The 15,771-nt window shown below is 34.1% G+C and overlaps 1 protein-coding gene and 1 long non-coding RNA gene across 2 annotated transcripts in view; one reads left to right on the top strand and one right to left on the bottom strand.

Annotated features, from left to right (window-relative positions):
* Window positions 1–9,615, top strand: part of dlc (deltaC) — a 60,371-nt gene extending 50,756 nt beyond the window's left edge. The window contains exons 8-10 of the mRNA XM_061877735.1: window positions 1,525–2,272; window positions 7,472–7,574; window positions 9,095–9,615. Of these exons, the coding sequence (XP_061733719.1) occupies window positions 1,525–2,272; window positions 7,472–7,574; window positions 9,095–9,100 (857 nt within the window). The 3' untranslated portion in view covers window positions 9,101–9,615. The remainder of the gene's footprint in view (window positions 1–1,524; window positions 2,273–7,471; window positions 7,575–9,094) is intronic.
* The window catches only part of LOC133536965 (uncharacterized), a 51,056-nt gene extending 36,672 nt beyond the window's left edge, over window positions 1–14,384 (bottom strand). The window contains exons 1-2 of the long non-coding RNA XR_009802585.1: window positions 14,243–14,384; window positions 9,072–9,194 (exon numbers count right to left, since the gene is read on the bottom strand). This is a non-coding gene — a long non-coding RNA (uncharacterized LOC133536965). The remainder of the gene's footprint in view (window positions 1–9,071; window positions 9,195–14,242) is intronic.
* Between the last annotated feature and the right edge of the window lie 1,387 nt (window positions 14,385–15,771).

Genomic DNA, 15,771 nt, shown 5'->3' with positions numbered 1-15,771 from the left:
TCTACTACCTCAATTTGCAAAAATGTTTGAGAAATGAGTTGTAAATAGACTTGATAAGTTCATTGACAGTATGGCTTCATGAGTAATTGATCTGCATCCCTAGCAGTGATTGACTTTGTAGAAAAAAAAGCTACAGCAATAGAAAAAAAGCAACACACCGTTGGAGTATTTGACTTATGTAAAGCTTTTGACACAATCTATCATTCCTTACTTCTGCAAAAATTGGAAAACTATGGCTTAAGACGTGTTTCACAACAATGGTTAAGTAGTTAAGTAATAGATCTCAATATTTGGAAATTAATAAGGCTTAATCACAGCCAAGAAGAGTAACTTGTGGGGTTCCACAAGGCTCGGTATTGGGACCAAAGTTATTTTTACTTTATTTAAATTATATTTATTCAGTATCTAATAAATTGAAATGTATTATGTGTGCAGATGATACCAATGTATATTGTTCAGGAGAAGACTTGAAGGATGTGTTGAGGATAATAAAGGTTGAGTTGCTTCAGCTAAAAAATGGTTTGATATTAAGTTTTCATTAAATGATAAGAAAATTAAATACATGGTGTTTAGTGGTGCAAGGACAAATTGTGAAGTACAATTATAATTAAATCTAGTGGAAATTTATTGCGTATATGAAACTAAATTCTTGGGAATAATAATTGATCATAAATTATGTTGGAAACCGAAAACATCCAAATCCATTGCTATTCTTTATGAAGTAAGACATGCTGAATACGACATGTCTGCATACTGTACGTTATATTATTCTTTTATTTTTCCATATTTAACAAATTGTTTTGAAGTTTGGAGAAATGTTTATAGAACAAACATAGACCCAAGAATCAAACTTCAAAAAAGTGTCATTAAAATACACAAAGTGTGCTGCTATGAACATACCAATCTATTATTTATAAGTTGTAATGTGTTAAAATTTTCAGACATTGTGTTTTTAAACACAATGGAAATTGTGTTTCGAGTAAAGAACCACAGCCTTCCAGTTTGTATTGTTAGGTTATTTCAATTAAGAGGAGAAAAGTATAATTTACAGGGGATATTGATTTTTGTAAATATGTAAAGTAGGAACGCATATAAAATAAAAATGTATTTCAGTTTTAGGAGTTAAATGGTGGAAAAAGCTCAGTGATGAGTTGAAGACATGTAGTTTTCTGTTAAGGTTTAAGAAAACCTTGAAAGGTAAAATAATTGAAAATTATAAAATATAGTAACAATTACTTTCGTCCCATTTTTTTGAACGTTGATGTTACAGGCAATCTGATTTTCAGTGAATGTATAGGATAGGCAAATATAAGCTTTGGCTTCAGCCTATTCCTCTTTCAGTCATTCTTTTTGTTTTCTTTTCTTTTTGTGCATGATTGTTAAATATGTCTAATCTGTACTGTTAAACTGGTGACACAAAATGGTTGATGGTTGATTCTATGACCGAAATGAACTTATTTTGTTCATTCATTCAAAGTGTGTTTTTCGAAATATGTCGTATTTAAAGTGTGTTTTTCCCTGCAGGCGCTCACTGTTTGGACTTGGGTCAGAGGGTGGTGTGTCGATGTCGGCTGGGCTTCATGGGCACACTCTGCGAGACCAATGTGGACGACTGCGCTAGCAACCCTTGTCACAACGCCGGCACGTGCGTGGACAGCGTCAACGACTTCACGTGCACGTGCACGCTGGGCTTCAGCGGCAAGGACTGCTCCGTGCGCTCCAATCCCTGCGACCACTTCCCCTGCGACAATGGCGGCAAGTGTTACGCCCATTTTTCGGGCCCCGTGTGCCAGTGCCTGCCGGGCTTCATGGGCGCACGCTGCGAGTACGCCCTCAAGACCACGCCGCCTCCTGCCCCTGCCCTCACCTCTACCCCCGACAATGGCAGCTTCCCTGCAGTGCTGGCCGCCGCCTGCGTTTTTGGCGTGCTGACGTTGACCCTGCTGGCGTGCGCCGCCGTCTTTATCCTGCGTCAGCTCCGCTGGGGCAAGGGGCTCGCCGCCCTATCCACCTCAGTCAAGAACGACCTAGAGGCGGTCAACAACCGCAACGCCGTCATTGGCGGGGGCGGAGCCAGGAGCGTCAGCTTGGCGGGAGCGCTGCTGAGCGGCTTCAAGGAGAAGGAGAACTTCCACCTTCCTGGGGGACAGGTGAAAGTGTCCAACAAGGACGTCGCTCTGGTGGGCCGAGACAACGGGGCCATCTTTAAAAACAAAATGGCCGACTGCAACCTTGCCAAAGACGAACAACTCAACAAAAACAAATTTGACCGGTATGGACCTTATATTATTAAACTTATTTGTAGTAGTACTAATGGTAGTAGATACATTATCCTTACTAGTAGTATAAGTATTAGTAGTACTAGTATTACTGTTATTGTTATTATTAATAGTAGTAGTAATGGAAGTAGATTAATTATCATTAGTAGTAGTACAATTATTAATAGTACTAGTATTATTTTTAATAGTAGTAGTAATGGTAGTAGATGCATTATCATTTGTAGTAGAAGAAGTATTAGTAGTACTAGTATTACTGTTATTATTCATAGTTGTAATGGTAGTAGATTAATTATCATTAGTAGTAGTCCAATTATTAATAGTACTAGTATTATTATTTTTAATAGTAGTAGTAATGGTAGTAGATGCATTATCATTTGTAGTAGAAGAAGTATTAGTAGTACTAGTATTGTTATTCTTTGTAGTAGTGGTAGTAGTAGATGCATTATCATTTGTAGTAGTAGAAGTATAAGTAGTACTAGTATTGTTATTATTCTTTGTAGTAGTGGTAGTAGTAGATGCATTATCATTTGTAGTAGTAGAAGTATTAGTAGTACTAGTATTGTTATTATTCTTTGTAGTAGTGGTAGTAGTAGATGCATTATCATTTGTAGTAGAAGAAGTATTAGTAGTACTAGTATTGTTATTATTCTTTGTAGTAGTGGTAGTAGTAGATGCATTATCATTTGTAGTAGTAGAAGTATTAGTAGTACTAGTATTGTTATTATTCTTTGTAATAGTGGTAGTAGTAGATGCATTATCATTTGTAGTAGTAGAAGTATTAGTAGTACTAGTAGTAATGGTAGTAGATGCATTATCGTTAGTAGTAGTACTAGTGTTGTTATTTTTCATAGTTGTAGTGGTAGTAGTAATGGTAGTAGATGCATTATCATTATTAGTAGTACTAGTATTGTTACTATTTTTCATAGTAGTAGTGGTAGTAGTAATGGTAGTAGATGCATTATAATTAGTAAAAGTAGTATTAGTAGTACTAGTATTATTCATAGTAGTAGAGATTGTTGTAATGTTCGTAGATTATCAATAATAGTAGAAGTATTAGCAGTACTAGTGTTATTTTCCCTAGTAGTAATGGTAGTAGATGCATTATCATTAGTAGTAGAAGTATTAGTAGTAATAGTATTATCATTATTCAGAGTAGTAGTGGTAGTAGTAATGGTAGTAGATTATCATTATTTATAGTAGTGGTGCTAGTAACGGCGTGGCGCAGTCGGAGAACGGCCGTGCACAACCCGAGGGTCCCTGGTTCAATCCCCACCTAGTACCAACCTCGTCACGTCCGTTGTATCCTGAGCAAGACACTTCACCCTTGCTCCTGATGTGTGCTGGTTAGCGCCTTGCATGGCAGCTCCCTCCATCAGTGTGTGAATGTGTGTGTGAATGGGTGAATGTGGAAGTAGTGTCAAAGCGTTTTGAGTACTTTGAAGGTAGAAAACCGCTATACAAGTACAACCCATTTATTTATTTATATTATTTTTCAGAGTAGTAATGGTAGTAGATGCATTATCAGTAGTAGTAGAAAAAATAGTAATGTTAGTATTATTGTTATTATTATTCATAGGAGTAGTGGTAGTAGATGCATTATCAGTAGTAGTAGTAGAAGTATTATTGGTATTATTACTATTATTATTCATAGCTGTAGTAAAAATAGTATTACTGGTATTAGTATTACTATTAATTCTTTTTCCTAGTAGTAGAAGTATTAGTACTACTAGTATTAATAATACTATTATGGTTATTGTTATTATTCGTAGTGGTAGTAGTAATGGTAATGGATGCATTATCGTTTGTAGTATAAGTAATAGTACTAGTATTATATCACTATTATTAGTAGTAGCAGTACTAGTCGTGGTAGTACAAGTACTAATATTTTTATAAATACTAGTTATAGCAGTATTACTAATAGATGTTTTAATAGTAGTAGCAAAACATTTTAGTAGTACTATTATTAGTGTAGTAGTAGATGTAATAGGAGTACTATTAATAGTAGTAGTAAAAGTATTAGTTGTAGAAGTTGTATTGATAGTACAAGACAATATATTACAAACACGTTTAGTAGTACTGTTATTATTGTTAGTAGTAGTAGATGTATTAGTAGCACTATTATTGTTAATAGTAGTAGTATTGGTAGTACTATTAATATTAGTAGCAGTAGTATTAGTGGTAGAAGTATTTGTAGTAATACAATTTAGTAGTACTGATGTTACTAGTAGTAGAAGTATCAGTTGTACTATCAATGTTAATAGTAGTGTTAGTAGTAGTACTGTTATTTTGGTAGTAGAAGTATTAGTGGTACTAGTATTAATATTAGTTAATAGTATAATTATCAGTAGTACCAGTAGTATTAATTATTGGTTGGTTATTATTAGTTATAGTGGTAGTAGATGTATTTATATTATTATTATTATTATTATTATTATTAATAGTAGCAGAAGTTAGTAGTAGTAGTGGTAACAGTACTAGAAGTAATATTAGCGGTAGTAGTAATACTGGTAGTCGTAGCAGCAGTGTTATTGAATTAGTTGTGGGATAAGTAGTAGTATTAGTATTATTGTTAGTAGTACTAATGATATTATTAGTAGTAGAAGTATTAGTAGTATTATTACTACTATTATTAGTTGTACAATTATTAGTACTACTAGTAGTAGTACAAAACCCAAAACCAGTGAAGTTGGCAAGTTGTGTAAATTGTAAATAAAAACAGAATACAATGATTTGCAAATGCTTTTCAACTTATATTCATTTGAATAAAAAAGATACTTAATGTTCAAATTGAGAAAAAAAATGTTTTTCAAACAATAATTAACTTTTAATTTTTACCACTGTGTTACATGGCCTTTCCTTTTAACAACACTCAGTAAACGTTTGGGAACTGAGGAGACCAATTTTTGAAGCTTTTCAGGTGGAATTCTTTCTCATTCTTGCTTGATGTACTGTTTAAGTTGTTCAACAGTAGGGCTGGGCGATACGGCCTTTTTTATCCATCCACCCATTTTCTACCGCTTATTTAATATCGCGATATATGATATATATTACAATATTTTGCCTTGGCCTTGAATGAACACTTGATGCGTATAATCACAGCAGTATGATGATTCTATGTGTCTACATTAAAACATTCTTCATACTGCATTCATATATGCTACTTTTAAACTTTCATGCAGAGAGGGATATCACAACTAGGTCAATTGACCAAAAGTGTATTTATTAAAGTTATTAAGCAATGGCACAAACATTCATGTCATTTCCTTAACAGAAAGTGCAAGATTGTCAGAGACATTTTAACTGTCAAATAAAAATGAGCTGCATAATAGGAAATCAAATAGTATTCTTCCTTCACTATGTGGTATGTTACTGCGGTTATGAAATTTTCTTCATTCTCTAGCGAGTGACTTTCAAATGATGCTACATATTAGCAGTAATGCTACTTTTTATAACAACGCTTTTGCCCCACACTTGACAAATTAAAGTTGTCTATTCGACATATTCCCACTTGAAGCCGAACCACCGCCAGACGATGGACACCCTGCTGTTTTTGTTGGGAATTAAGTCTTCATTTGTTACCAGATCCACACCTTTCTCTCGTATTCCCACTCGTACGGCTACGTTTAGCAGCTAACGTAGCCCAGTTTGCTATCTCTCTGCTGGGCGAGGGCGTATACGTATGTGACGTATGATGACAGTATGTGACGTGTGTAAGAATGTGCGCCTGCTTGTCTGTGAGAAGGAGACACAAGAAGGAGTTGGAAGAGCCTCAAGTGTAATACCCGCAGCTAAAAACAACTGCGTGAGAACGTATACTCGAATATTACGATATAGGCTTTCTATATCGCACAGAGACAAACCTGCAATATATCATATATATCGATATATCGCCCAGCTTCAGTCCGGGGTCTCTTTTGTGGTATTTTAGGCTTCATAATGCTCCACACATTTTCAATGGGAGACAGGTCTGCACTACAGGCAGGCCAGTCTCGTATCCGCACTTTTTTACTATGAAGCCACGCTGTTTTAACATGTGCCTTGGCATTGTCTTGCTAAAATAAGCAGGGGCGTCCTTGATAACGTTGCTTGGATAACGTTAAGTATCTTGTCTTTGCGGTTTATTCAATTGAATATAAGTTGAAAAAGATTTTTGCAAATCTTTGTATTCTGTTTTCATTTACTATCTACACAACGTCCCAACTTCACTGGCTTTATAGAAGTATTTCCCAGATTGATTTGATTATTATTACTGTGATTATGACAATTACTAAAATATTTGTTAATAATTATTGCCATCATTGTTGATGCAAATTATTATTTGTAAAATTGGTAAAAATGATTGTATGATTATTGTTAAAATGTAATTGACAACATCAGTAGTGGTATTAGTATATATGCATCACTGTTTTTATAATGATGATTATTATTTGTATAATTAAATATTTCATGATTGACAACATCAGTAGTAATATTAGTATATGCATCACTGTTATGATTATTACTGTTCAAATGTTCAGTGTGATTGCAGTTATCAGTGGTAGTATTTTCATAATTATGAGGATTTTTGTTCGTATTTATGTTATTACAATTATTAAACAAATATTTTTATTTGCATTATTTTTAGTAACAATATTGCCCTAACTGTTGATGATTATCATTATTGTTCAAATATTCATTAGGATTATTAATAATTTTCATTAGTAGTATTACTAGTATTGGCATCACTCTTATGATTGCTGTCAGAATTCTCTTGCAGGTATTACTATCAGTGGTAGTAGCACTGTCACCAATCAGATGACGATGTTCCAATTTTTGTTATGTTAATTATTACAATGATTTAACTGAATTTTTTAAGTTGTTATTCTTGTTTGAATTATTTTTATATTTGATATAAGTATTAGTAGTATAGTCTTCGTTATGATTATTGTTGAATTTTGTATTATATCGTTAATTTTTCATTAATACTGTTATAACTAGTATTAATATGTCATCATTGCAACAATAATATAGTTGAAATTTTTATCGTAAGTTGTAGTTATTATTATTGTTGTAATTATGATCATGCCTTTTATTACTAATACTGTCAATGTTAATAGTAGCAGAAATAGTAGTACTACTATTATTGTATACAAGTATTATTGTATTTATATTCCTATTATTGCTCTCAATCTAACGAGTGTGTGTCCGTGCAGGTCGTCTGCCAGCATTCCACCTCTCAGTCTTGTCAAAGATGTCTGCTACCAGCCGGTCTTCATCAACCCCGAGCAACTGGAGCAGTGTGTCTTTGCTACTGAGGTGAGGTCACACACACGCATGCACTCATGCGCGCGCGCGCGCGCACACACACACACACACACACACACACACACACACACACACACACACACACACACACACACACACACACACACACACACACACACACACACACACACACACACACAAACACACACACAAACACACAAACACACAAACACACAAACACACAAACACACACACACGTGTTTCTTACCTTCTTTAGACCTTTGAAAAATGCCTACCTTTCTAGGACCAGCCTTTCCAGGTATTTAAAGAATTATATTTTCATTAGTAATATCCACAAACTATGCAACTCTAACAAAGGTGAGCTTTTAGTTTGTTTGTTTTTTCCGATTTTTTTGTTTTGTTTGTAATTGGTCTTAATAAATCTTCAGTCTTTACTTCAAGTTATTACCGTATCTGTCTATATACATATTTATTAAAAAAAAAAAAAATTGGCCCAAAGAGGTGTCTTTCAATGTCTTGCACACACTTGTTCATACATATGTTGGCCAGAGGGGGAACACTTTTAAAAGCGACACACAGTCAATTTGATACATGATTGAGATAGATTTCACCACCAGGGGTACGAAGGAGATATCTATTTTTTGTAATGTGCTTAAAGGCCGATGACAAAGCAGTCACAGACCACAAATGGCCCCTGTACCGCACTTTGGCTAACCCAGCTGTAGACGCTAACTGTTAATGGCCACTATAGTTTTATAGTGTATTCCTTCATCCTATGGTCACATGTAGTTTGTCTTACGTCAGCACCGGAAGTTGTAAAATCAGCTGTTCCCCTGGCGAGTTTTTTCGGGGATGAATAGAGAAGTCCTTTAGCTGCCACCTTGTTTTATCATATATGCACCTGGCAACGTTTACTTTTGTGTGCACATTAAATAAACAAAAAAATCCTGCCTTTGGAACAATGTTCACGGAATCTACTATTTGGCTCTCTATTAGATGCAATGCTTTTAACTTGTTCACCGGTCCTCATATGGAAGCTACATTTCCTTGTTGTCTCAAGAAGTTGTTGGCCAGAGCGGGAGCACTTAAATTTTTTGTACACACACTAGTTATTTCATATGTTGACCAGAGGGGGAGCATTTTTAAAAGCGACAGTCAATTTGAAAAAAAAAAAAAAAAAAAAAAAAAAAGGGGTTAGATTTCACCACCAGAGGTGCGAAGGAGATTTTTTGTTGTTGTAATGTGCCGATGACTATTAGATGCAATGCTTTTAACTTGTTCACCCGTCCTTATATGGAAGCTACTTTTCCTTGTTGATGTCTCAAGAAGGGTACAAACAAGAAAACACACACACACACACACACACACACACACACACACACACACACACACACACACACACACACACACACACACACACACACACACACACACACACACACACACACACACACACACACACACACACACACACACACACACACACACACACACACACACACACACTAAAGTAACATGACAACTCACCGCTCTCTCCCTGTCCCTGGCAGGTGTGAGTGACGTCCATGGAGCGAGGCTACAGGCTTCCTGTCCAGGACTTTATTTCCTAGGACTATTTATTGCTGCTTATTGCTGGAGACAAACGTTCCGCTGCAACGACAAAACCACCGACTGAATGTCCTGCGTTATTTTGCACTCTTTCTCTATCTATCTCTCTCTCTCTGGATTGTTCATGCAATGATACATTTTTCCCACACGTTATCCAAGAGCTCCTCAAATCAGCATCTACATCAAGTGCTTCCTGTGCAATTTCAAAGTAAGAGCAAGAAGAGGATGCGTTGAAAGTGCCTGAGACACGACAACAATCACACGCCGTGGAAGCGTGACATTCCTGACACTCCCGGGAAGAAAAAAAACATGTTATTTTTGTACGCCATTTGATACCAAAAATATGTGTTTGTTAATTTATTATTTAATTTGTACATAAAGCTGTATTTATAAGAGATCACTGTATATACATGTCCTCCTACCCATCAGCAAATATATTTTCACAAATAAATGACGAAATCGACTGTGTGTGTGTGTGTGGGGGGGGGGGGGGGGGGGGTGTGAGAATGATCCACTTCCTGCTTACAAGAAAGTGTTCCGAGTTGAGTTTCCCTGCATAAACAATCGTGGAAGTCACAAGACCATTTTAGGTAAAAAAACATCACCATGGTTTTACTTGGAGAGTGTGTGTGTGTACCAGGTTCTCACTCTGGGCCTGTTTGCTTTTACGTTCTCTTGTTGCCATGACAACCTTAACTGATTGGCACAGCAGACGCACCTGAGTCAAACAGAAACCAGCACGCTGAGCGGGGGTCAAAAGGTCAGACGGTGGAGGTTTTCTTCACGTTTGTGGCGCAGCTAACTGTGCGTGTGTGTTTGAGGTACTTATGTGTCCATGATGTAATGATGGTTATTGTTAGAATTGTTATTACAATTATTTTTAGTAGTAATATAGTCACCAGTGTTATGATGTTGATTACTGAAATGCTTAACATGATTACTATATTTTGATATAATATATATATCTTTACAATTATTTTAAGTAGAAGTACAATTGTCACCTTTGTTATGATTATAATTGTTCATCCATCCATCTTCTACCGCTTGTCCCTTTCGGGGTCACGGGAGGGGTGCTGGAGCCTATCTCAGCTGTTCAAATTGTTAAAATTATAACAATTATTTTGTAATATTGTCTTCATTGTAATGGTAATTGATTGTTGAAACTTATAATTATTGCAATTATTGTATTATTATTTTAAGTAGTAATTGAATTCTCATAATTATGTTTATTATTGTTAGCATTTTTATTATGATTATTATTACAATTATATAAGTATTGCAAGCGGTAGAAAATGGATGGATGGATGGGTAAGGTTTTCATGATGATAATAATTACAATTATATTATTTTAAGTGGTAGTATAACTGTCACCATTGTTTTGATGAAGATGTTTATTTTTATTATTAGAATTATGAGTATCAATACAATTTTATAAGTAATAGCAAGCGGTAGAATATGGATGAATGGAAAAGGTTTTTATGATAATTACTACAATTATTGTATTATTTTAAGTAGAAGAAGAATTGTCACCATTGTTATGTTTATTATTATTTTTTTTATTATTATAAGTATTACAATTGTATAAGTATTAGCAAGTGGTAGAAAATGAAAGAAAATACCAGTTTTTGTTATAATTGATTGTTATTACAATTATTTTATTATCATTTTAAGTAATATTAGTATTGTCTTTATTATTAGGATATAGATGTTAAATGTGATTGTTAGAATGTTCATTATAATTATCATTACAATAATTTAAGTATTAGTAACATTTTCATTGTTATGAATACATAATTGTTAACATTTTATTACAATTATTCCCTCCGGGTACTCCGGCTTCCTCCCACTTCCAAAGACATGCACCTGGGGATAGGTTGATTGGCAACACTAAATTGGCCCTAGTGTGTGAATGTGAGTGTGAATGTTGTCTGTCTATCTGTGTTGGCCCTGCGACGAGGTGGCGACTCGTCCAGGGTGTACCCTGCCTTCCGCCCGAATGTAGCTGAGATAGGCGCCAGCGCCCCCCGCGACCCCGAAAGGGAATAAGCGGTAGAAAATGGATGGATGGATGGACTACAATAATCATTTGGGTAGTAGTTTTATTGTCTTCATTGTTGTAATAATTATAGTCAGAATTTGTATTATATTACAAATATTTTACTATTACTATATTGTTGTCACCATTGTTATGCTAACAACGTTGATTATAATTTTGAATATAATTATTAAAATGATTATATTAATACAAGTAGTATTGTCATTACTATGATGATTAGTATTGTTAGAATGTTTATGATTACAATTATTATTTGTAGTAGTCATATTTCAGGTAGTACTTTGTGGTACTGTCATCCGTTATGGTGATAATCTTTATTATTATTATTGTTGGAATTATTATGAATATGCACATTACCATTACAATGTATTGGTAGCAGAACTAGTGGATTCATGTTATTACTAGTAGTACTAGTAGTGGAATAATATTAGTAGTAGTAGTAATACTAGGGGATCCATATTATTTTTAGTAGTACTAGTAGTTTATTCATATTATTATTAGTAGTAGTACTAGTAGTGGATTCATATTATTATTATTAGTAGTAGTAGTAGTATGAGTAGTGGATTCATACTAATAGTAATAGTGGATTAATATTAGTAGTCGTAGTAATAGTAATGGATTCATATTTTTATTATTAGTAGTACTAATAGTGGATGATTATTATGATAAATAGTAGTAGTACTAGTAGTGGATGAATATTATTAGTAATAGTGGATGAATATTAGTAATAATAGGTGATGAATATTATTATTAGTAGTAGTAATAGCAGTGGATGAATATCATTATTAGAAGTAATAGTAGTGGATTATAATAATTAGTAGTTGTAACAGTCGTGGATTAACACTTAGTAGTAGTACTAGTAGTGGATTAATATTATTAGTAGTACTAATAGTGGATGATTATTATGATAAATATTAGTAGTAGTACTAGTAGTGGATTAATATTATTAGTAATAGTGGATGAATATTAGTAATAATAGGTGATGAATATTATTATTAGTGGTAGTAATAACAGTGGATGAATATCATTATTAGAAGTAATAGTAGTGGATTATAATAATTAGTAGTTGTAACAGTAGTGGATTAACACTATTAGTAGTAGTACTAGTAGTGGATTAATATTATTAGTAGCAGTAATTGTAGGGGATGAATATTATTATTAGTAGCAGTAATAGTAGAGGATGAATATTAGGAGTAATAGTAGTGATTAATATTATTAGTAGTTGTAATAGTAGTGGATTAACATTATCAGTACCAGTAGTAATAGTAGGGGATGAATATTAGTAAGAGTAATAGTAGTGGATTAATATTAGGGACGGCGTGGCGCAGTGGGAGAGTGGCCGTGCGCAACCCGAGGGTCACTGGTTCAAATCCCACCTAGAACCAACCTCGTCATGTCCGTTGTGTCCTGAGCAAGACACTTCACCCTTGCTCCTGATGGGTGCTGGTGGGCGCCTTGCATGGCAGCTCGCTCCATCAGTGTGTGAATGTGTGTGTGAATGGGTAAATGTGGAAGTAGTGTCAAAGCGCTTTGAGTACCTTGAAGGTAGAAAAGCGCTATACAAGTACAACCCATTTATTTATTTATCATTTATTAGTAGTTGTAATAGTAGTGGATTAACATTATTAGTACCAGTAGTAATAGTAGTGGATGAATATCAGAATTAGTAACAATAGTAATGGATAAATATTTTTATTAGTAGTAGTAGTAGTGGATGAATATTATTAGTAGTTGTAATAGTAGTGGATTAACATTATTAGTACCAGTAGTAATAGTAATGGATGAATATTAAAAGTAGTAACAATAGTAGTGGATAAATATTATTATTAGTAATAGTAGTAGTAGTGGATCAATATTATTAGTAGTAATAGAAGTGAATTAATATTATTATTAGTAGTAGTACTAGTAGTGGATGAATATTATTAGTAGTAATAGAAGTGAATTAATATTAGTAGTAGTAGTTAAGTTCCACTCTTCTACTCCAAAAAGGACCCACGGACAACTCACGATTTCCAATTGATCAACTTTTGATTTTTTCCCAATTTGAAGAATTGTTGGTTTCTTTTCAGGTGATCTTCAAAATCATCAGGATGTTGTAAACCTTTAAACCACATAAACAGTTAATGTGATTACACAGCTATTTTCAAACTACTTTTCACAAATGCTTTTAAACCTCTGAATAATGTTTTAAACTTTCTATATAATGTTTTAACTTTTAGCAAACCGTGACTTTATCCTTTAAACTTTGCATTGATATTTTGTACTTTTAACATATGCCATTTTAGCCTAAGCTTTAAACTTTTACATGTGCTTTAAACAGCCCTGCGATGAGGTTGCGACTTGTCCAGGGTGTACCCGCCTTCCGGCCAATTGTAGTTGAGATAGATGCAAGCGCCCCCCGCAACCCCAAAAGGGAATATGCGGTAGAAAATGGATGGATGGCTCAGAGACAGCTTCTTTCCCAAAGCTGTCACCATGTTGAACTCTAACTTAAAATAATAATAATTCACCCATATACAATATCCTGCCCTAATACCCTACTGTGCAATACTACCCTTCGAGTGCAATATGTCCGACACTGATTATTTATTACTTCGGTACTCTTGTCTAATTCTGTATATTGTACAGTATTTTGTATTTCTATAGTGTTTTGTATATTCTACAGGATTGCTTATTATTTGTATTGGCTAGTAGTCTGTTTATTTCAATTGTTAGTTTTTCCTTTTTACCTCTTATGTCATTTATTTCACCCCATATTTGTTCCCACTACCGCACCTTAAGTTGGAGTCTTTAATCTCGTTATATGCAAATATAATGACAATAAAGTTCATTCTATTCTATTCTATGTGCTTTAAACAATTAGTTTTTAACTGGTCAAAGACCGTAAGCAATGAAAGCTGGAAAGGTAAATGCTGCAATGCAGTGTGGTTCAACTTCAACACAGCAGTTCAAACAAACGAGCTTGCAGGTACAAGTTAAGCTTAACAAACAAAACATTTCGATCATCATTAAATGAAGAATCATATTCACCGACCGTTGGTGTGTTTGGAGAAACTTGTTGAGTGGATTTTGCGGGTGTGGATGCTTGCAGAATTCCATGAAGGTTATTTGGTGAATGAGTGACTGAACCTCATTCGTTTTCAGGTGCCTTCAATTAGTAATTATGCGGCCATTTTACCTTGGCATCATGGGAATTGTAGTGTTCATTGATTTTGACCATGTAGGGCAGTGGTTCTTAGCCTTTTTCAGTGATGTACCCCCTGTGAACAATTTTTTAATTCAAGTACCCCCTAATCAGAGCAAAGCATTTTTGGTTGAAAAAAAGAGACAAAGAAGTAAAATACAGCACTATTTCATCAGTTTCTGATTTATTAAATTGTATAACAGTGCAAAGTATTGCTCATTTGTAGTGGTCTTTCTTGAACTATTTGGAAAAAGAGATATGAAAATAAAATCTTGTTGAAAAATAAACAAGTGATTCAATTATAAATAAAGATTTCTACACATACAATTAATCATCAACTTAAAGTGCGCTCTTTTGAGATTGTAATAGACATCCATCTGGATTCATGAACTTAATTCTAAACATTTCTTCACAAAAAAATAAATCTTTAACATCAATATTTATGGAACATGTCCACAAAAAATCTTGCTGTCAACACTGAATATTGCATTGTTGCATTTCTTTTCACAGTTTGTGAACTTGCATTCATACTTTGTTGATATATTTATAAAGGATTTTTGAATTCTTTCTATTTTTAGAATATTTAAAAACAAAAATCTCTCGTACCCCTTGGCATACCTTCAAGTACCCCCAGGAGTTCACGTTCCCCCATTTGAGAACCACTGATGTAGGGCATAGATTACTGTCACTTTTTAGTTTTTAATTACACAGTAGTAGTAATAGTAGAGGAGGAATATTATTATTATTAGTAGTAATAGTAGTAGTGGATTAACATTATTAGTACTAGTAGTAATAGTAGTGGATGACTATTAGAAGTAGTAATAATAGTAGTGGATAAATATTATTAATAGTAGTACTACAGTTGTGATCAAAATTATTCAACCCCCACACAATTTTGGTGTTTTAGCAAGTTAGACATTTATTCCGTATTTTGTTAATAGTCATATCAAATAAAGATGTGTTAAATAGACAAATGTAACTTAAATTGTAACACTGTATTTTACAAAATACCAAAAAAGGACATCTTTCTTAATATCTCATTGACAAAATCATTTAACCCCTTGAAGATCATAACTCTTAAGAACAGAATTTGAATAAGGTCTTTTCAATCAGGTGTTGAAAACACCTGTAGATGTGATTAGAACCATAACGAGCAACAGTTAAACTGATTGAAAAAGACTGTGACGCTCAGCTTCTTGTAGATGGTCAATGGTGTATTTGCAACATGGTGAAGTCCAGGGAGTGGTCAAAGAAGTCAAGAGAGGAGGTAATTTCTCTTCATAAGAAAGGATATAGACATAATAAAATAGCAAAGACATTACACATTCCAAAAGACACAGTTGGGAGCATAATTCCCAAGTTTAAAGCTAAAGGCACAG

The sequence above is a fragment of the Nerophis ophidion genome, linkage group LG18, assembly GCF_033978795.1.
Source record: "Nerophis ophidion isolate RoL-2023_Sa linkage group LG18, RoL_Noph_v1.0, whole genome shotgun sequence".
Taxonomy (NCBI): domain Eukaryota; kingdom Metazoa; phylum Chordata; class Actinopteri; order Syngnathiformes; family Syngnathidae; genus Nerophis; species Nerophis ophidion.
This window is presented reverse-complemented; position numbering and strand designations above follow the sequence as displayed.